The 23,796-nt window shown below is 35.4% G+C and overlaps 1 protein-coding gene across 1 annotated transcript; it reads left to right on the plus strand.

Annotated features, from left to right (window-relative positions):
* The first annotated feature begins 1,058 nt into the window (after window positions 1-1,058).
* LOC132187969 (gibberellin 3-beta-dioxygenase 1-like) lies at window positions 1,059-2,554 on the plus strand. Its single transcript, XM_059602391.1, has 2 exons — window positions 1,059-1,633; window positions 1,921-2,554. Exons 1-2 carry the CDS (start codon window positions 1,134-1,136, stop codon window positions 2,552-2,554), a joined length of 1,134 nt encoding a protein of 377 aa, XP_059458374.1. The 5' UTR covers window positions 1,059-1,133.
* The last annotated feature ends 21,242 nt before the right edge of the window (window positions 2,555-23,796 follow it).

The raw sequence follows: 23,796 nt of genomic DNA on the forward strand, positions 1-23,796 counted from the left end.
CGAACTTCTTGTCTATGGATAAAAAGGGAGAAAGTGAAGGAGACAGTGGAAGGATTTTAAATCAAAGAACACCCCATTGTCTAATGCTTTAGTAACACCCCTAAAAATGTAAAAGTACGAAAGGATTGGTGGTTTTTGGGAGCCCACTAGAGCCATACGGGACAAAAGCAAACAAATCTAACCGCAAAATACCAAAAGAAACTTTACTACTTTTTTATTGGAAATGACCAAATATACAAAAATGTAAAGCAAATATATATATAGAGGGGATATATATATATAGCACTAGTGCTCATCGATCCCACCTTATTTATTTAATTTTTTTAATTATTATTATTATTTTGTTGGAATGACCAAAATGCCCTTTAAGATCTTTTTCCGGCCATTTCCTTCATGGGAAGGGAATGGGATCCAGTTGGTTGAGCCCCGCGCCCAAAAAGAAGGAAAAAGTCGGCTGAGGCCCCCTTACCTGGAAGGCACAATAGAGCCAAGAGAAGTTTCACTATTATCGAAAGGGCAAGTTGGGAAGGGTATTAGAGAGAGATTAATAAAGGTGGGTATTGTCCTATAGTTTAGAGGGAGGGGATGGGGATTAGGGTTGGGGGGGGGGAAGAAGATGGCGGGGTTGTTGATTTAGATGTTTTTCTACTTGAGGACAAGACAAGGGCACATGGCGAGAGAGAGAGGACCCTCATTTGGTGCTTTTTGAGAGGTTGAGAGAGAGATGGATAGATTAGGTAGAGATATGGCCCTTGGGGGGTTTAGTTAATACTGTTTATAGAGGACAAGATGGTCCTTTCCTTAGTTTGTTTGTTCTTTCTATTGTCCAATACAAAAACACTTGCTCTCCTTTCATTTCTTGTCCCCTTTCTCTACCTAGCTCGACACTCCCCCCAGCACCACTCAACCCTCTCTCTTATGAAAAAAAAAAAAATAAATAAAAAAGCACACTAAAATCTCACCCAACTTGTCCAATTTAAACCACACTCTCTCTCTCTCTCTCTCTCTATATAAACTCTCTCCCCTACACCCAATATCGATCATCTTGTCATCAAAGCCTTTCATATGTTTTCACACAACTTGGTACAAATAATTCTCCCCCCATCCCCATCTCACTAGAACCACATAAAAACATGCCTTCAAGATTATCAGACGCCTTTAGAGCCCATCCTGTCGACCTTTACCACAAACATCTCGACTTTAACACACTCCGGGAGTTGCCCGACTCCCACGCATGGACACAACTGGAAGACCACCACCACCACCACCACCACCCTTCCTCCGGCGAATCGTTTGCTGCCGCAGAGATGGTGCCGGTTATCGATCTTAATGACCCAAATGCCCTTAATCTAATAGGCCATGCATGCAAAACTTGGGGTGTTTTCCAGGTTACAAACCATGGGGTTTCTGAGGAACTTCTTGATGACATTGAGGGTGCCGGTCGGAGCCTTTTCTCTCTCCCCGTCCAGCAAAAGCTCAAAGCCGCTCGCTCTCCCGACGGCGTCTCCGGCTACGGCCTCGCCAGGATCTCTTCCTTTTTCCCCAAGCTTATGTGGTCGGAGGGGTATACTATTGTCGGGTCCCCTGTCGAACAATTTCGCCAACTTTGGCCCCAAGATTACAGCAAATTCTGGTACGATCACACATGCTCATGCACGTGTAAAAGCGCATTGTCGTTTGCCTTTTTTCATGCTCTAATTTTTGTGGGGAAAGAAAGTAGTGGGGAAAGCCAAACATAAAACCCATTTTCTTTTCTTAATGCAATTAGCAAGGATTACAATGAGAGCTATGGACCCACAAAAAAGATATGTTTTGATAATATCAAGAAAACCAAATCCGAATATCCATAAATGGCGTTCTGATTTTTAATTTTTGTTTTCTTTTTTTTTTGTCTTTTTTTTTTTTTTTTTTTCATTTCAGTGACATAGTTGAAGACTATGAGAGCGAGATGAAAAGGCTTGCAGGGAGGCTGATGTGGCTAATGCTAGGCTCATTGGGCATATCCAAGGAAGACATCAAATGGGCAGGCCCAAAAGGTCAATTCAAGAGGGCGTCAGCTGCCTTGCAATTGAATTCTTACCCTGCTTGCCCCGACCCGGACCGAGCCATGGGTCTAGCCGCCCACACCGACTCCACCCTCCTCACGATTCTCTACCAAAACAACACAAGTGGCTTGCAGGTCCTCCGGGAGGGAACCGGGTGGATCACGGTTCCGCCACTCCCGGGCGCACTGGTGGTCAACGTGGGCGACCTCCTCCACATATTATCCAACGGGTCGTACCCAAGTGTGCTCCACCGCGCGGTGGTTAACCGGACCCGCTACCGATTATCCATTGCATATCTCTACGGGCCACCGGCCAATGTCAAAATCTCACCCGTCCAAAAACTGTTAGGCCCACGAAACCCCCCGCTGTACAGGCCAGTGACGTGGAATGAGTACCTTGGCAAAAAGGCAAAGCATTTCAACAGGGCACTTTCATCCGTCCGCCATGGATTGGTTCATGATCATGTAAACGATCACAGTACTAACGACCACAAGTTGGCTAGAAATTAATTATTTTTTCTTTTTTTTCTTTCTTTTTTTCTTTATTTTTTTTTAATTATTTATTATTATTATTATTATTTATCCATTTCAGTTTTCTTTTGGGTGCAAACAAAAGAGTGTGTGGTATGTTTTGTCATTGGGTTGAAAGAGATAGAGCGAAACTTGAATAACATATATTGAAGTAAAAGACACATGAGCCGACATTTTTTCTCGGCGGATATGAACGAAAACTCATGAAGACACCCCCTCCAATGTTCAAATCATTAGGTGAAGATTGTAGAATAATGATGGAAAAAAATAAAAATAAAAATAAAAACAACAGCAATATTATAAAATAAAAGAAAAAAAGAAAAAAAATTAATAATGGGTGATAATTATTAAATGAACCAATATGTTTTTGAGGGCATGCATGATTGGTGAATGATGATTTGTACAGAGCAAGTTGAGTTACGTACAGTGGGCTTTGGTTTTGATATCCGATGTGGAATTTCGGCGTCATTGTAAAGACACAAGTGTCTGTCATTTCCATGCTTTTTTCTTTCTTTTTTTTTTTTTTTTTCGATTAAAAAAAATGATGTCCCTGTAAGGTGAAGATGATGTTGCCTCTGGAACCACGTGCACCTTGACATTAGCCGGCCTAACCCGTAGAAATCAGAATCCTGCCTTGCCTTATAATTGGGACAAGGCATTTTTTACCTTTTTGACTTTGTCTCTTTCTGTTTTTTCACTTTTAAGAACAAGCCCAACAAAGCTTCCTTTTCCTGCATTAATAACGTTGCACTTTTACCCCAGCCCACTTGCTACCTAGTGCGTCACATATTTAATTATGCATGATATGAGCACTACCTAGTGTTACATTGACTGCCTACCACTTTTACACTTTTACTATAACCATTTACATATTATGCTTCCATGCAACTGGGTCGATGTGACGATGCCATTATTAGCTCTTGTATCAATTTTTATTAAAAAAAAAAAAAAAAAAAGTCAATAGTTGATGAGTACCACCCTATCAATCGGGTGTAGTATGTAACATTACTAAATCATTTATAAGAAAACTATGTCTACATCATATTCTTATTACTTCTTAAAAAAAAAAAAAAAAAAATTAACATGGGTTGATGAAGTGGCTAAAGGGCATTGTGATAAAATTAGTAGTGTGTAGTATATAATATTACTCTTTCAAACCAACGTGACTACATGTGTTGGAGTTGGTACAAAAAGGAAAAAAGGAAGAAATGTTGTCAATAATTTTGGCACTTCACCATCAAATATATATAGGATTTTATGTAGTTAAACAACTCAGTTTCTCCTTTAGTTTGCAAGTGAAAAAAAGGTTACAAAATGTGGTGACTTGTGAAGAAAAAGAGTAATGCTAAATGCTATATTTTTATTCTTCAACTGTCCAATAATATTGACATGACATTCCAAATCAATCATTCAATCTTCTTGTTATTTCACAGTAAAAAGGGCAAGGCTAAGAATTAACTAGGTTTGAAGTTGCATGGTTTACTGAGTTGAAAGATACCTTTCTAATCTTTGTCAGTAGCAAAGAAAATAAGATACTTTCTAATCTTTGGGTTCTCTTAAATGCATGAAGTAGGATGGAATATGATCCATATATGATGATGCATCCATTTGATTTGATTTCAAGGATAGATTTGTTTTTGTTTTCAATCGAAGTACAATTTGCTTATTGGTCCCATTATGGGCATGATTGAAGTACTTCAAAATCGATGTATGGTTTCAAAGCCTTGCCTTATTGGGGCCAAGGATTAAGATCCTCTTCAAATAATTGTGTTTTTGTAATAATTACTACCATAGACTTGAGAATATGAGACAGCCATCGCCTAAGTTTCGGCTATCAATGTAGTCACTTGTGAGAAGCACACAGGCTGTCTTGCAAATGTGATGATAAAGTTTGATGTCGTGTTCCAGAATCTGCCAAAGTTTGCAGTTCCAAATCTTTCTTGAGTAGACTGATAATATAATTATTATTTGCTAATAATGCAATCATATACTTCTCTGTGCATTATTTTCAGCATTATGTTGTGGTATGTTTGTCAAATATCAGAATCAAGCTCATTTATTTCAAAGAATATCAGGATCAATCTCAATCAAATCAGATAAAGCTGGTTTGAAGTTTTGATTTTATGAATTAGATGTTTCACACGAACAAATATGATAATGATTGTAATCTCAGGCTCTCCACATTTCACAATCACTTCGACACACCAAATCCAAATTGTATTTTATGTTTGATCATAAATATAAGGCAGGAATTAAAGCGGCTTTCCTTAATTAAGAAGCTTATTTTCTTCAACAATGCTTCGAGATGCAATGAAGCACAGAAATCCTCTATAGTTTAGCGATTATTTAAGTAACTACCGCCCCTACAGCCCACTGCCCCACACACACGTACGTGAGCATCCTGTGCTTCACACCGTACTAAACGATACACACAAGTGCATAAACTCAATCATTGCTTGCTTTAAACCAATAGATATATCTTTTTTCTCATGAAAAACTCTGTTCTTTGGAGGCTTTATAACACTTTCCATTTCAAAATTAATAGACCCAAGTGATATATATATATATATATATATATATATTGACAACTCTTTAAACATTTTATAATGGGATCATTTTTTGCGTCTAATCCAACTTTAGCAGTTCCATCAAGATCATCTAACTACTTAGTTGTTCATTTCACAATTCAGAGAATCAAATGGCCCAATACAGTGTTCTATGTACTCAATCCCCAAATATCAAAGCAATGGATTCTTTTGGTCATTGTCTTTTGAAACGATTGAGTACCTTTTTACCTGTAAACTCAACTATCTACTCTCCCATCACTGAGTTTGACTGATATACCACTCCACCAAAAAGGCTCATCACTGCATATACATTGCAAATGAAAAAAATTAAGTAGTTAACTTGCTAGCTTCATCAAATTAAGTATATATTTGCTGTTTAAGTTACATTCATCTAAGAAATACCAATTGGTTTTCGGGTTTTGTTCATTAATCATCAGTTTCCACCCTCTTCCGTTAAATCTGCTCACTTGGCCAGAAACTAGTTTTCTACTTCCCCAATTATTTGCTTTCTCCATCTTTAATCTAAATCTCAAGCATTTTCTACCGTTGAAATATCATCTGGACAGTGACCCTTTAGCTAAAAGCAATAGAGCAAGTCATATATATTTGGACTTTGAAATGATATAAATGTTTTATCCTCGTGTAGAGAAATATCTTTGCTAAATCTTTGCAGTAAATAACCTTTCTCATCATCTCTATGACAACACAAATTCTTTGACTTTAATATATCCTTAGGGGGCCATTAATGACAACCACATATTCATCAATTCCATCGAATCATTGTTGTTAAAAATTAAGGGTTAGGTCGAGAGGACAACTTTACCTGATCATCATTAGAAATTTTGATTGTCCTTCATGGGCATCCCCTTTTCTCTTTTCCTTTGACAAATCTGAAAAACTTGTGCACATGACATGATAAGGAATATTGCAAGTTGATATAACAAACCAAAAAGCATGTGGTCTTCCTACTGATGTAACCCGTCTTAATATAAAGGCCAAGCAATACATCCCATTTCTGAATTTCTATAAACTTCCATGAACTTTTACTAATGCCTTTGATTTCTGAAGTGACTGAAATTAACCTTGATTTGATGTCTAGATGTCCATGCTTCAAGTTAAATATTTTCCTCCTCCAGTCTCCAATCAAAAAATAGGGTTCGAAAAGTTTACCAAGTCTTAAGGCACATCAATGCACAGGAGTGCCAAAGCTGTCACCAACATGGGGGGAAAAAGCCTCAAGGTGCAATTACGAATGATAATGCAATTAGGAATAATAGGTAATACAAAAAGCAACAATGAAAAATTGAAGTCATACATTCACAAATGAAGGAATAGAACTACCGCGAAAGTTAGAATTGATGGGTACCGGCCTAGAAGGATGAGTATCCTCTGTTATTAGGCTGTCCAAATCTCTTGAGCTGAGGCATACTGGCCTAGTAATTAGCATGATGATGATCCTCTATTATTAGGTTGTCTGTATCCTTGGGTTGATGTAGGGTGGGGTAGTAGGTTCGTAATAGACAAACAAGCAGCAATTTACAACTCTTTTTAAACCAAGATTCTATTAAGAAATCAAGGTTAAAGGGATAGAAAATCACTTATGGAGTGTTTCATATTGATAAATTGATCAAAATACATAAACTGACTACTAAAGTCATCTTATGAGGCTTATATAGAGCTTGAAATCGAAACCCTAAAAAATAATTAAAAAAAGAAAGAAATAAATATACTTTGCAGGAAAAATAATACAAAACGACAACTTTCTCATAGTAAACGTTGGAATTACGAAATTTTCATGAAATAAAAAATTGTAGCCCTTTGAATAAGTTTTCCAACGCCACCAAGTTTGGCTCAATCCAATATCAAAATCAAAATATATGATTTTTTAAGTAAAAACGGATATGACCAAAACAGGTAAAAATGGCCTACATCTTGTAATTAGTAGGATGAGTTGAGGCCTACATCCTCTGTTATTAGGCTATATGTCCGAATCCCTTCGGTTGAGGCATATTGACCTTATAATAGTAGGATGAGAATCCTCAATTATTAGGTTGTCCGAATCCCTTGAGTTGAGGCATACTGACCTTGTAATTAGTAGGATGAGGATCCTCTATTATTACGCTGTTCGAATCCCTTGAGTTGAGGCATACTGGCCTTGTAAGTCGTAGGATGAGGATCCTCTGTTATTAGGCTGTCCAAATCCCTTGACTTGATGTGTACTGGCCTTGTAAGTAGTAGGATGAGGATCCTCTCACTACAAAAATTTGCCAATTTAGTGACACGTAGAAGGTGACATTTTTTGCCCAAAAAACATCATTAATTATTGAACTAGTGACCTTAGATCTATTATTAGGTTGTCCGAATCCCAATTCATATTAGCATACTATCCTTATCAAGCTCTTCCTTCTCGAATGGTGAATTATTTGGTTGAAAATATGATGATTGGGGGGGAGGACTATATGGCCTTTCGACTAGAGTATTTAGTGTATTTTGGCTTGTAATTGATGTAGCAACACATAATAATATTAGAAGCAGTGGTGCATAATTTGTGCTATTTTCCATGTTAAGGAAAGCTAGCGTATGCATAAAACCCCAAGTCAGCTCAAGATAACAACCAAACTGAATAATGAAAAAGATGGAGCATCTACCATGTGTAATATGTGCGTGATCAACAAGGAAGAATCTTCCCAAATACAAACCAACGTGCTGTACAAGATGAGACTTTTCGAAACAGACCATGAATTGATAGCTGTGATTGAGAGATTTCTTCCTCTCGTTAAGTGTACTACAAATACCACCACGTGGAAACAAGATGATGCGTAGAAAATTAACGCAATACCTTCTCTAGTTTGTCTTCTTCGTTTAGCATCTCTGACATATAAACTAAAACAAAATAGAAAATTGGAGAAATTAGAATGAGTGGACTGGTGACCACGGCGAGTGCACGAAATAGAGCTCTCTGGATTGGGGTCTTATGTGCGATTCCAATACTCAAAGCTCAAGTAATGCCCAAGTCACTACCATGTGTGTGATATGGCCCGATCAATTAAAAAATGGAAGGACCCGAGAGAGATAAGAAGAAACATATCGAAAATTGAAGCGAAAATGACAACTTTAGAATTTTCTACAACAATATTGATCTACCAAGCAATATTGCCAATTGATCTGTTAAAATATTTTCAAAATAAATATATATATATAGATATTGTTTTGTGTTTTGGGAATGTTTTAAATAGAAGGTTTTAAAGAGAATTGAATGAAAGTTGTCTCACATTGGAAAGAGTGAAGATTTTGTTGGCATTTATAAGTTCCAACAAATTTAAGTTGTTGAATTAGCTACGCTAGGATACACCCTAATACATGTTACCATACTTCGCACCAGACGCACACGCGCGACGTGGGCTGTAGGGAGCTAGTGGCGCCTTGATGGCGCACTTGGCACTTAGCACGAAGCATTGGAGCTCGGAACGATCTAATAATGACCATTCATTTTTGGACTGTCAAGATTGTTCAATCTAGTGGTTTGATCTAAACCATATGATGCTTCTTTTTAAGTAGATCCAGTGATTGGATCTACTAGATCGTTGATCTAAAGATTGAGATTAAATAATTAAGATAATTATTTAATCTAACAGTCAGATTTAAGTGCAAATTGGATTATCAGTTTATAGCAGTTTAATTTTTCGAAATTCAAAAGAGCAGTTTTATTTCGAAACTCAAAACAGCAGTTTTATCTTCGAAATTCAAAATGGCAGTTTTATTTTGAAATTCAAAATTATCTGAGAATAGATAACTGTCTATGACAATTCAATTCTCTTTAATTTCTTTGTTTGAATTAAAAAAAAAAAAAAGCATTATCCTTTTAATTTTTGGTCTCTGATTAGAATAGAAAATCTGAGGGTATTTTTGAGTTTTAATACAGAAGGCAGAACGCAGTTATAATACAGAAGTTTCTAGGCTCCATTGAATTCTGGAGAAAAATTTCTGTAAACCTTCTTGCACGCCAATTCTAACGGGAGCAAATATTTTCTTAAGGAAAGTGACGTTGTAACACACCTTAGTAGCATTTTCGTTTTCTGCATTTTCTCTATTTGTATAACAATCTTAAGAAAATAATTCTGCTTCCATGGCACCACAATCCTTAAAAGAACTTGCTGCTGATTTCACCAAACTCGACCACTTTGATGGAACATCATTCAAGAGGTGGCAGAAGAAGATGCATTTCCTCCTTGCTAGAATTAGGGTGGCTTACGTGCTAACAACTCCGAAGCCTGTAGCACGTGAGAATGACGCGATTGCTGAGACTCGGGCAATCATGAAGTGGGAGCAAGATGACTACATCTACAAGGGTCATATATGCAATGCTATGGTGGATTCTTTGTTCGACATCTACGAAAGCAAATCGACTACCAAAGATGTATAGGATGCACTCAAGGCTAAGTATCTTTTAGAAGGTGCTACAAGTAAGAAGTTTTTGGCTTCTAAATTCATGAATTATAGAATGATAGATGATATTCCTATTGTTGAACAATTTAATGAGATTCTGCATATTTTGAGTCAATTTAGTCAGCATAACATGAAGATGGATGAGGAAATTACTGTCTCATCCATCATTGACAAACTTCCTTCTTCCTGGAAAGATCAAAAGAAAATTTTGAAACATAAAAAGGAAGAAATAACAGTTGATCAGTTAGGCCAGCACTTTCAAATTGCTGAAGAACTGAAGAAAAAAGACAATGAAGAACAAGGATTTCTGTCCTCGAAAGTGCATATGGTGGATAAAGGATCTTCTTCAAAGAAACCCTTTCAGAAGAAAAAGCCCTTTCAAAATAAGATGACGAATTTCTAGAACCAGAACCGTGATAAGAAAGCGAAATTCGCTTGCTATCATTGTGGAAAATCAGGCCACTTTAAGAATGATTGCCGTTTTTCTGAAGAAGAAACAGCAAGCTTCTAATATGAAAGAGTTTGTGGCTATGATATCCGAGATTTTCATGCTCATAGAAGATGGTTCATGGTGGATCGACTCATATGCTTCAAATCATGTCTGCATGGAGAGGAGTCTATTCAAGACCTTTGAAATAGTGGAGGATGGCTGTGCTCTCTTCATGGGAAATTCCACAACTGTTGCAGTGAAAGGCAATGGAACAGTGAATTTGGAACTCACTTCTAGGAAAGTTCTTACACTTACTGATGTATATTATGTTCCTGATATTAGGAAGAACCTCGTGTCTGGGGGTCTTCTTAATAAATTCGGATTTAAGTGTGTCTTTGAGTCAGATCAGTTTGTGCTGACCAAAGGGGGTGTTTTTGTTGGGAAAGGGTATTTATTTCAGAACATGTTTAAACTTAATTTGGTTAATAAAGTTGTGAATTCTGCTTATATGATTGACTCTGTTTCATTGTGGCATAATAGATTAGGACATGTTAATATTAGAAAATTGCATGATATGTCTGTTTTAAATTTGATTCCTAATTCTGTAAATGATATGGTTGATAAATGTAGAATCTGTTTGAAAACAAAGATTATCAGAAAATCTTTTCCAAAAATTGATAGATCTTCTACATTATTGCAACTTGTGCATAGTGATGTTTGTGACATGCATAGCAATCCTACAAGGAGGGGTAAAAAATATTTTGTAACCTTCATTGATGATTTTTCAAAATTCTGCTATGTTTATCTTCTTTTTTCAAAAGATGAAGTTTTGGAAAATTTTAAAGTTTACAAAATAGAAGTGGAAAATCAATGTGATGTCAGAATTAAATGCCTTAGATCTGATAGAGGAGGAGAATTTCATTTTCCTTCCTATTGTGAATCTGTAGGCATATTCATGAAACATCCATTGCTTATACCCCACAACAAAATGGAGTTGCTGAAAGAAAAAACAGAACTTTAGTTGAAATGGTAAACGCCTTGCTTTGTAATTCTGGGCTTAATAAAAGTTTTTGGGGTGAAGCGTTATTTACAGCGTGTTATATATTAAATAGAGTGCCACAAAAGAAATCCAAGGTTACCCCATATGAATTATGGAAGAAAAGAAAACCCAATCTTAATTATTTTAAGGTGTGGGGGTGTAGGGCTATTGTCAGATTACCTGAACCAAAAATCAGGAAATTAGGACAAAAAGCCATTGAATGTATTTTCTTGGGTTATGCTCAACATAGCAAGGGTTATAGGTTCTTAGTTGTTGAACCTAATAATTCTGTTGAGGTAAATACTATTATAGAATCCAGAGATGCAGAATTTTATGAAAATAGGTTCACATCAATTCCATCTATAAATGATAAGATGGTGGAACCCATTAGAAATAACAATGAATCTGGTGAGCCAAGTGAACCTTCTGAAATAAGGAGGAGTAAAAGAATGAGAAAAGAAAAATCTTTTGGACCAGATTTTATTGTATATTTGGTTGAAGGATCTAGAGATTCATCTTGTAAACAAAAGATGATCTCACCTAATATAGATTAAGATCCTTTGACATATGAAGAGGCTATGAAGTCTCAAGATTCTGCATTTTGGAAAGAAGCGATAAATGATGAAATGGATTCTATAATGGGAAATCATACATGGATACTAGTAGATCTACCCCCTAGTTTCATACCTACTGGTTGTAAATGGATTTTTAAAAGGAAATTAAAGGTAGATGGAACCATAGAAAAATTTAAAGCAAGGTTAGTAGCTAAAGGTTTTAAACAAAAAGAAGGTTTGAATTATTTTGATACTTATGCTCCTATTGCTAGGATTGCTACCATTAGAACTTTGATTGCATTAGCATCCATTTATAATTTTGAAATTCATCAAATAGATGTTAAAAGTGCATTTTTAAATGGTGAGCTTGAAGAAGAGATTTATATGCACCAACCTGAGGGATTTGTTATGCCTAATCATGAACGAAAAGTTTGTAAATTAATTAAATCCCTCTATGGTCTTAAACAAGCTCCCAAACAGTGGCATGAAAAATTTGATAAAGCTATGGTCGTAAATGGATTTAAAATTCATAATTCTGACAAGTGCGTATATAGCAAGTTTCATAAAAATCAAGGAGTCATTATATATTTATATGTTGATGACATGTTGATTTTTGGAACTGATTTTGAAAGCATTGAAAATACTAAGAATTTCTTGTCTTCAAGCTTTGACATGAAAGACCTGGGTATTGCTGATGTAATTCTTGGTATTAAAATAGTTAGAAATGCGAATGGATTAATTCTTAATCAATCTCATTATATTGAAAAAGTTCTTAAAATGTTTAATCAATTTGATTGCAAACCTGTGTCTACACCTTTTGATGCTAACATGAAATTGTATCCTAATACTAGTAGAGCTGTAGATCAATTGGAATATGCTAGAGTTATTGGTTGTTTAATATATGCAATGAAATGCACTAGACCTGACATTGCGTATGCAATGGGTAAAATGAGTAGATATACTAGTTATCGTAGTCATAGTCATTGGATTGTTGTACAGAGGATTCTTAAATATTTAAAAAAGACCAAGGGTTATGGTATTTTGTACAGCAGATATCCTACAGTGTTGGAAGGATATATAGATGCTAGTTGGATCACGGATAATGATGATCACAAATCAACCAGTGGATGGATTTTCACCCTTGGTGGAGGAGCTATCTCCTGGGGTTTTAAGAAACAGACCCTTGTTACAGACTCCACCATGGCGGCTGAGTTTGTGGCTTTGACTTCTTATAAAGTTGAATGGTTGAGGAATTTATTAATGGAAATTCTTGTATGGCGTAAACCTGTGTCTCCAGTGTCTTTACATTGTGATAGTCAATCCACTCTGTCACGGGCTTATAGTCATATTTATAATGGCAAATCAAGGCATATTGGTTTAAGGCATAGTTATGTAAGGCAATTACTCACTGATGGAGTAATTACCATTAATTTTGTAAGATCTGTTCAAAATTTGGCAGATCCATTGACTAAAGAACTTGCAAGGGATTTGGTATGGAAAACATCAAAGAGGATGGGATTAATGCCATTAGATCACCAATAGTGGAAACTCAACTCAACACTTGAAATTTCAAGATCTTAAGTTCAATGAGCTAAAGTACGCTATATGTTGTGATTGCAAGCACCACATTTTATCTTAGTTTTTAAAACTAATAAACATCCCAAGGTAAGGGTGCTTGGAACCTGTAATGTTATAATAGAGGTTGTGTGTTATGCACTTAATTGGTTTATAACATAGTTTTGTTGAAGTGTATTTGTTACAGGACACTTCTGATGAGCCTACCTATATGAATGTCGGGGGTGGTGCCGCCTTCTATGAGACTAGGATTGTCTCTAGAGCGCTCATGAAACTGGGATATAGACACAAGGCCAATCCACATGTCGACTTAAAAGAAAATACCCAAAGAGAAGAGAAAACATGTGTGAGATTTGTCCAGTTACCCAAATAGGATAGCTGGTTCAACGTTTATCTACCATGTAATTTTGATTAGCTTCAACATACTATCACTAAGTGAAGGTTCAAGTCCTCAAGACACCTTCATTTATGCATGAGTTTTCTTATTCTACTCGAGTTGTTTTGATTTTGAAAATGGTGGGGGATTGTTGAAATATTTTCAAAATAAATATATATCTATATAGATATTTTTTTGTGTCTTGGGAATGTTTTAAATGGAAGGTTTTAAAGAGCATTGAATGAAAGTTGTCCCACATTGGAAAGAGTGAAGATTTTGTTGGCATTTATAAGTTCTAACAAATTTAAGCTGTTAAATGAGCTATGCTAGGGTACACCCTAATACATGTTACCAGACTGTGCGAAGCACCGGACGCACACGCACACGCACGCGTGCGCGCGTGGCGTGGGCTATAGGTTGCTAATGGCACCTTGATGGTGTACTTGGCACTTAGCACGAAGCATCGGAGCTTGCAGAGATCTGATCATGACCATTCATTTTTGGACAGTCAAGATCGTTCAATCTAGTGGTTTGATCGAAACTGTAGGATGCTTCTTTAAAAGTAGATCTAGTGGTTGGATCTACTAGATTGTTGATCTAACGATTGTGATTAAATAATTAAGATAATTATTTAATCTAACGGTCAGATTTAAGTGCCAGTTGGATTATCAGTTTATAGCAGTTTAATTTTTCGAAATTCAAAACAGCAGTTTTATTTCGAAATTCAAAATAGCAGTTTTATTTTGAAATTCGAAATTATCTGAGAATAGATAATTATCTATGACAATTCAATTCTCTTTAATGTCTTTGTTTGAATTGAAAAAAAAAATAATAATAAGCATTATCCTTTTATTTTTTGGACTCTAATTAGAATAGAAAATCTGAGGGTATTTTTGGGTTTTAACTTCGTTTGTGCAGAACGCAGTTTTAATACAGAAGTTTCTGGGCTGCATTGTATCCTAGAGAAAAATTTCTAGTAAACCCTGCTGCATACTAATTATGAGGGGGCAAATATTTTCTTAAGAAAAATGACGTTGTAACACACCTTAGTAGCATTTTCGTTTTCTGTATTTTCCCTATTTGTATAACAATCTTAAGAAAATAATTCTACTTCAATGGCGCCACAATCCTTGAAAGAACTTGCTGCTGATTTCACCAAATTCGACTGCTTTGATGGAACATCATTCAAGAGGTGGCAGAAGAAGATGCATTTCCTCCTTGCTGGAATTAGGGTGGCTTACGTGCTAACAACTCCGAAGTTTGTAGCACGTGGGAATGAGATGATTGCTAAGACTCGAACAATCGTGAAGTGGGAGCAAGATGACTACATCTGCAAGGGTTATATCTGCAATGCTATGGTGGATTCTCTATTTGACATCTACCAAAGCAAATCGACTGCCAAAGATGTCTGGGATGCTCCCGATGCTAAGTATCTTTTAGAAGATGCTACAATTAAGAAGGTTTTGGCTTCTAAATTCATGAATTATAGAATGATAAATGATAGGCCTATTGTTGAACAATTTAATGAGATTCTGGATATTTTGAGTCAATTTAATCAGCATAACTTGAAGATGGATGAGGAAATTGCTGTCTCATCTATCATTGACAAACTTCCTTCTTCCTGGAAAGATCAAAAGAAAATTTTGAAACATAAAAAGGAAGAAATAACTATTGATCAGTTAGGCCAACACTTTCAAATTGAGGAAGAACTGAAGAAAAAAGACAATGAAGAACAAGGATTTCTATCCTCAAAAGTGCATATGGTGGAGGAAGGATCTTCTTCAAAGAAACCCTTTCAAAAGAAAAAGCCCTTTCAGAAGAAGAGGACGAATTTCCAGAACCAAAACCAGAACTGTGATAAGAAAGCGAAATTCGCTTGCTATCATTGCGGAAAACCAGGCCACTTCAAGAAGGATTGCCGTCAGGGCAAGCTCATGCCCTAGGCGAGTTAGGCCCTCGCCTAGGGCCCCCAATTTAATAAGGCCGAAAAAAAAAAAATTGAGCCAAAAAAAAAAATAAAGGCCCAAATTATTTTTTAATAAGGCCCCAAAAAATTTTTTCATAAAAATTTAAGGCCTCAATTTAATAAGGCCCCAATTAATAAGCCCATTATAAATTCTAAAAATAATTCAAGAAAAAAATAAAAAATAAAAAAAAGGGACAAAGCCTTAAAGGCCTTAAAGGCCTTACATGCCTAAAGGCTAAAGTCTTACCCATGCCTACACGCCTGACGCCACTCTTTCTGGAATTTGTTTGTTTTTGGTGAGAAAATCTAATCGTTACAAATAAAATATTATGATTTATTTTCTTATTTTGCTATTTATTATCTAGGGAAAGCTAATAGCCAAAAATATAGACTGAGTATAATGTTGGCCGCCTAAGCCTACCATGGGCATTTTAAATACCAAGGTCTCTCTATTTGCCACTCTACCTCTCCTCTTTGCTTGCCCTTTTCTGAGTTTCTCTTCTCTGCCTATCTCATCTGCTAAGTGCTAATTTTCTCTTCCTCTCCGAGTCTCATGTCTTGTCTCCAAGAACTGCTTCATAATTCCTTTGCCAAATCAGGTTTTATTGTTCTATTTTTGTGATTTATTTTATTATAGTCATAATTTTTTTTTTTGATAAATCGTGTTTGTCTAATTTGTTAGTATTTTTAATTAAACATGTCTACTAGAAAATATGCATTTAGATATGAAAAACTTGAAAAAAGAAAAAAAAAAGAGAGAGAGAGAGAGAAAAGTAGACAAATTGATTGAATCTCAAAGAGGATCTCTAAATAAATTTGTTATTAGCAATAAACAAAATATTGAGGATAATTTAGGTGAAAAGCTCATAAATGAACAAGAAACTCATAAAAAAGAATTAGAAGATAATAAAAATATTATTGATGTATCTAACTCTATTGCTACAAATATTTATGACCAGGCCAATGAAAAAATTTTGTTGCAAAATGAAGAGATTTGTTAGTAGAAAATAGTCCAATAAGATACAATACTATAGATTTTCCTAAAGATGAGAACTCTAAGCATTTTTCTAATACATATTATATACAAAAATTATCAAATGGGGAGCAAAATAATAGAAAATGGCTAGTCTATTCAAAAGATGTAGATAGAGTATTTTGCTTTTGTTGCAAGTTGTTTAGTTCAAAACCTAATAGAATGCAACTAGCTAATGAAGGTACTAATGACTAGAAAAATCTTAGTGCTAAACTAAAAAGTCATGAAACAACCAATGAACATATTACTAACATGAAGGACTGGATTGATTTAGAAATGAGATTGTTAAAAAATAAAACAATTGATAAAAATGTCCAAGAACAAATTAACAAAGAGAAAGATCATTGGAAAAGAGTATTATTGAGAATTATTGCTGTAGTAAAGAATCTTGGTAAGAATAATTTGGCATTTAGAGGACAAAATGAAAAGATTTACCAAGAAAATAATGGAAATTTTTTAAGTCTAATTGAAATGATTGCAGAATTTGACCCAATAATACAAGAGCATATTCGTCGTATTAAAGATGGGAAAATTCATAATCATTATCTTGGACATAATATACAAAATGAATTGATATATTTGTTAGCAACATAAGTAAAAGAGAGTATTATTGAAAAAGTTAGAGAAGCAAAATATTTTTCAATTATACTTGATTGTACCCCAGATGCAAGTCATCAAGAACAAATGTCTCTCATTCTAAGATGTGTTAATATTTCAAAAAATCCAATAAAAGTAGAAGAACATTTTGTAGAATTTATAACAGTAGATGATACTATTAGAGAAGGTCTTTTAATTGAAATGATTGGGTTAATAAAAAAGCTTGAACTTAACATTAGTGATATACGAGGACAAGGCTATGATAATGGATCTAATATGAAGGGAAAAGAACAAGGGGTGCAAAAAAGACTACTAGATATAAATCCTAAAGCATTTTACTCACCTTGTGGTTGTCATAGTCTTAATCTTGTACTATGTGATATTGCTAATTCATGTCCTAAAGCTATATCTTTTTTTAGAATTGTACAACGTATATATACTTTGTTTTCGTCATCTACAAAACGACAGAAAATATTACTAGATAATGTGCCAAGTTTAACTCTTAAGCCATTATCACAAACATGTTGAGAAAGTTGGATTGAAAGTATAAAAGCAATAAAATTTCAAACTCCACAAATAAGAGAGGCTCTGCTACAATTAGCAAAAACAAGTGAAGATCCTAAAACAAAAGTGAAGCTAATTGTTTAGCAACCTATGAGATTGATAGTTTTGAATTCTTATTGAGTATAACTATTTGGTATGATATTTTATTTGCTGTTAATACTGTTAGTAAAAATTTACAATCAAAAGACATGCATATTGATGTTGCTATAGATCAATTAGAAGGTCTTATTTCCTATTTTAAAACTTATAGAGAAACTGGATTTACATCGGCTATGATTTCATCTAAAGAGATTGCAACCATAATGGAAATAGAACATGTTTTTCGTGAAAAACGTGTAATTTGTAGAAAGAAACAGTTTGATGAGAATGCTAATGACGAGACAACACAAACTGCTGAAGAATCTTTTAGAATTGATTACTTCTTATATATAGTAGATCAAGCTATTTCTTCAATTCAAAGTAGGTTTGAACAATTTCAAATATACAAAAATATTTTTGGTTTTTTATTTAATTTTAAGAAATTAAAATCACTAGATGATGATAGTTTGCAAAATAAATGTCTTAATCTAGAATCTTTCCTAAAACATGATCTTGATGGTTTAGATTTATTTTCAGAACTAAAAGTTTTAAAAGAAATTTTACAAATAGAAGAAAGTGCTCCAATTGACATATTAAATTATATAAAAAGACTTGATTCTTTTCCAAATGCATGTATCGCTTATAGAATTTTATTGACAATACCTGTTACAGTTGCTTCTGCAGAAAGAAGTTTTTCAAAATTAAAATTGATAAAATCCTACCTAAGATCAACAATGTCACAAGAGAGATTAAATGGATTAGCCATATTATCAATTGAAAAAAAGATGGTAGAAAATCCAGAATATAAAAACTTAAATCAGAAATTTTGCATCTCAAAATGTGAGAAGAATAATTTTTAAATAAAAATATAATATTATTTTTTTCTTTACTTTAGAAAAAAAAAATTGACTTTAAAAAAAAAAATTTGTTACTATAAAAAAATAAAATAAAAATTTATCTCCAATTTCCTCTAAAAAAAGTTTTGCCTTAGGCCCCAAAATATATTGAGCCGGCCCTGATTACCGTTTTCTGAAGAAGAAACATCAAGCTTCTGACTTGAAAGAGTTTGTGGCTATGATATCTGAGATTTTCATGCTCAAAGAAGATGGTTCATGGTGGATCGACTCATGTGTTTCAAAGCATGTCTACATGGAGAGGAGTCTATTCAAGCCCTTTGAAGCAGTGGAGGATGGCTGTGTTGTCTTCATGGGAAATTCCATCACCGCTGTAGTGAAAGGCAAAGGAACAGTGAATCTGGAATTCACTTCTGGGAAAGTTCTTACACTTACTGATGTATATTATGTTCCTGATATTCGGAAGAACCTCGTGTGTGGGGGTCTTCTTAATAAATTCGGATTTATGTTTTAAATTTGATTCCTCATTCTGTAAATGATATGGTTGATAAATGTAGAATCTGTTTGAAAACAAAGATTATCAGAAAATCTTTTCCAAAAATTGATAGATCTTCTACATTATTGCAACTTGTGCATAGTGATGTTTGTGACATGCATATCAATCCTACAAGAGGGGGTAAAAAATATTTTGTAACCTTCATTGATGATTTTTCAAAATTCTGCTATGTTTATCTTCCATTTTAAAAAGATGAAGTTCTGGAAAATTTTAAAGTTTACAAAACAGAAGTGGAAAATCAATGTGATGTCAGAATTCAATGCCTTAGATCTGATAGAGGAGGAGAATTCCATTTTCCTTCTTATTGTAAATCTGTAGGCATTATTCATGGAACATCCTTTCTTTTTATTCCACAACAAAATGGAGTTGCTGAAAGAAAAAAAACAGAACTTTAGTTGAAATGGTAAATGCCTTGCTTTATAATTCTGGACTTAATAAAAGTTTTTGGGGTGAAGCATTATTTACAGCGTGTTATATTTTAAAGGGGAAAATGCATTTTACTTCTTGAAGTTTCAGGAGTTTTTTAATTTGAACCCCAAAGTTTAAAAACTGACAATGTACTTCCCTAAAGTTTCAAAAATTTTCAATTTAAACCCTCCGTTAATATTTATGTTTTTTCTTCCAATTTTGCCCTCAATTTATTTTATTTTATTATTATTATTTTTTTATGATGATGATTGCAATACCTGCCATTTCTGTCTTCTTCTTCTTCTTCTTCACACCTACTCTTTTAAAACCCACCTTTCTTTTCACCCTCATCCTCCTCTTTAGCTCAAGATACAGTACCACTCCAATGTGAAGCTCCCAAGGAGACCGCCATTATATCACCAACATGGCAAAACTGGGGGTAGAGGTTCACGATGCAAGTGACCTGATGCCTAAAGATGGCCAAGGCTCCGCCAGCCCCTTTGTGGAAATAGATTTGGATGAGCAGAAACAACGCATGCAAACCAAGCAGAAAGATCTCAACCCTTACTGGAACAAGAGTTGGTCTTCAATCTCAACGATCGATGGGAGCTCCACCACAAGACCATCGAGGTGGGTGGTGGTATGAATTGTGCTCTAAGTGCTAAAAGCTAGTAAAGAACAGTCTTCATATATAGATCCTTATGTAATTAAAATCTCACAAATATAAGGGAGGGAGAAACTAGAAGATCAATAAGACATGCAAGCAATCTTTACTCTAGCTCTAATTGAAAACCACAGTTCATATTCTAACAATTACATACAAAACTACATTAGACATAACCCACATACACTACAGCCAGGCACATAGCCCACATTTTCAAACGTGGGCAACCCACTCTAGTATGCTCTATTCTATGAAGCTAAAACAGAGGAAATGGCTAAATAGTTTATTGTTGTCAATAATCGATAATCTGGATTGTTCATTGTTTTTACATGAGATTTCCGCCTCTCTTTTTTTTTTCTTTTTTCTTTTTTCACATCCGAAAAGAATAGGTAAGTTCAAAGCTTTTAAAGTCAAGCCCTTGAGGAGCTTCATTAGTTTGAAATCACACAGCACATTGATTTTTTTTACTAAACTCTTTTTGAAACTTTTGCTAGTTTATTTGCATGGACTTTGAAATGCAAGCAATCTTTACTCTAGCTCTGATTGAAAACTACAGTTCATATTCTAACCATTACATACAAAACTACATTAGACATAACCCACATCCACTATAGCCAGGCACATAGCCCACATTTTCAAACGTGGGCAACCCACCCTGTTATGCTCTGTTCTATGAAGCTAAAACAGAGGAAATGGCCAAATAGCTTATTGTTGTCAATAATCGATAATCTGGATTGTTCGTTGTTTTTACATGAGATTTCCGCCTCTTTTTTTCTTTTTTTTTCTTTCCTTTCTTTCACATCCGAAAGAATAGGTAAGTGCAAAGCTTTTAAAGTCAAGCTCGTGAGGAGCTTCATTAGTTTGAAATCACACAGCACATTGAATTTTTTTACTGAACTTTTTTTGAAACTTTTGCTAGTTTATTTGCATGGACTTTGAAAGTTAAGAGTACACATGTAATTGTGTATGCAAGCGCCTCAAATCACCTATGACAATCATTGTTGTGAGTATTTCAAAATGTTTTTATGTAAGGCAAATCAGTTCTTCTGTACTAACCAGACATCTTTAAAAGAGGGAGAAGAGAGTGCTGCAAGCATCTAAACTAAGTAGGATTTTCATTATGACAAATCTCATTTCCCAGTAGCAAATAGAGATTTGTCCGCATGCAGTGGAAGCATGGCAATTTATATGGCTATCCATGTTATAATTATCAGGTTCTTTAAAAGAGAGTGTGAGCTTTGTACATATCCCAAGATAAACGATGATGTAGAAGAAGAAGATAGTGGTTAAGAAGGGAAGCCTGTTTTTCATTATTGCAGCTTTGCTTGCAGAGAGAGAGAATGGGAGGTAAAGGAAGCGATTGTTATAGTGAACGAGCGGCAATGGGGATTGGTTTGGTTTGGGGGTGGGAGGAAGGTATTTATGAGAAAGAGGCTTGGGAACATAATTTTCTTCTTATTGTCGTGCATCAAGTGTATGGGTGTTATAGTGAAGAAGACAATGTGCAGCAGTACGTGAGTGCAGAAGAAAAGCATTTGAAGGTAATCTCGTAATTTTGATATCTAGATTGAGGGCAAAATTGAAAGAAAATGGTTTAATATGTCATGTGAGGCGCACGTCGGACCACTTCCATCCATTTAGACGGAAAATATTAACGGAGGGTTTAAATTGAAACATTTTGAAGCTTCAGGGGGTACATTGCCAATTTTTAAACTTTGGTCTTTAAATTAAAAAACTCCTGAAACTTTAGGGGGTAAAATGCATTTTCCCCTATTTTAAATGGAGTACCACAAAAGAAATCCAAGCTTACCCCATATGAATTATGGAAGAAAGGAAAATCCAATCTTAATTATTTTAAGGTGTGGGAAGGGTGCAGGGCCATTGTCAGATTACCCAAACCAAAAATCAGGGAATTAGGACAAAAAGCCATTGAATGTATTTTCTTGGGTTATGCTCAACACAGCAAGGGTTATAGGTTCTTAGTTGTTGAACCTAATAATTCTATTGAGGTAAATACTGTTATAGAATCCAGAGATGCAGAATTTTATGAAAATAGGTTCACATCAATTCCATCTATAAATGATAAGATGGTCAAACCTGTTACAGATAAACCCATCACCCAAGCCCAAGGGTCAAGGGCCCATGAGCCCTAGAAAGCCCGGTACATCCAAACGGGCTCACCAAATGCGCCCAATACAAAGCAATGGATACGATGTCGTCCCTTACGCTCTCGAACAAGCAAAGTCCAGGCATGGGATCACAGTGAACCTCCCGCACTTAACGTTCGAATACATCTACCATATCAGGGACAAGACTCAGCCACATGGACAGCCCGCGCCTAGCAGGATCACCGGGATGGTTACGATCTTACTCTTAAAGATGCTGATGAGTGCCAAATATTGCATATTTGGACCCCTTAATTTGCATTTACTAAACCTTTAGCTTTATTATTTTCTGATGTTTTGGTCAGTTTTGGTGTTTTAGTGATTTGTAGCTATTAAGAGAAAAATGCGACTTTAAGGTGATAGTTGCAATTCATTCTAGGGCTTAAGACACTTCATGGGGCATTGGTAGCAAATTGGGATCGACCGATGATTCGCACTCAATTAGTCCCACTAAAAAGGCCATATCTTGAGTTGTATAGCTCAGATTGAGGTGATCTTGGTGTCTTTGGAAAGCTAACTCAAAGATCTATATATTCATATTTCACAAGAGTAGGCAAATTCGGACTGGAAGTGCGCTCGAGCGCACGTTTAGTGTGATCGAGCGCACTCGCGCCCTGCGCAGCAACATACATGTTGCACGAGTGCGATCGAGCGCACTCGGCCGACCTGGCAGCACTAAAACCCTAAAATTAGCTTATAAATATCATTCTTTTCCATTGTAAAAGTACGGAGACGAGCCGGGGGCGCTGTACTTGGTCAAAATTGGTGTTTTCTGGGTTTTTGGGGCGTTTGCTTCAATTTTCCATTGTAAGTTTTATTTTCTCATGATGTCAATTGAATTGTGGATTGTTTTTGTTATCATGAGAGGCTAAATCTTTCAGATGCCTCGCAGGTACAGGCCATCCTCAGATCAACGTATGTAACGGCCTCCTACCGGTTATAAAGAAAGGGAACACAAATATTAACCCTTCCGACCGTTACGCCCAAATCCCAGATCCTTCGCCCGGCCAGCATAACTGCCTCTGCATGCTTAACTATAAAATGCCTCACTCCGAAGGTATGAAGGACCATAAATACGCATACTAAGCTAATATACATACTTTAAGCATCAGAGGAGGAACCGCCGGCCAACACCTGGCGTATCCTCTTAACGTGTGCTTTGGTTTTGCAGATTTGCTAAAAGACTAACAGAAAGGTGAACCACGAGAGGTGTAGCTCAAAGACTTGGATTCCCTTGAATTCTTCGTGCCGGAAACTGCTTCAATAGTTTGGCGCCATGTGTGGGAATGACTGTTTCTTCTTACAAAAACAAATATCCATAGCAATGATGAATACAAGGTCAAGAAGCC

The sequence above is a fragment of the Corylus avellana genome, chromosome ca7, assembly GCF_901000735.1.
Source record: "Corylus avellana chromosome ca7, CavTom2PMs-1.0".
NCBI lineage: Eukaryota > Viridiplantae > Streptophyta > Magnoliopsida > Fagales > Betulaceae > Corylus > Corylus avellana.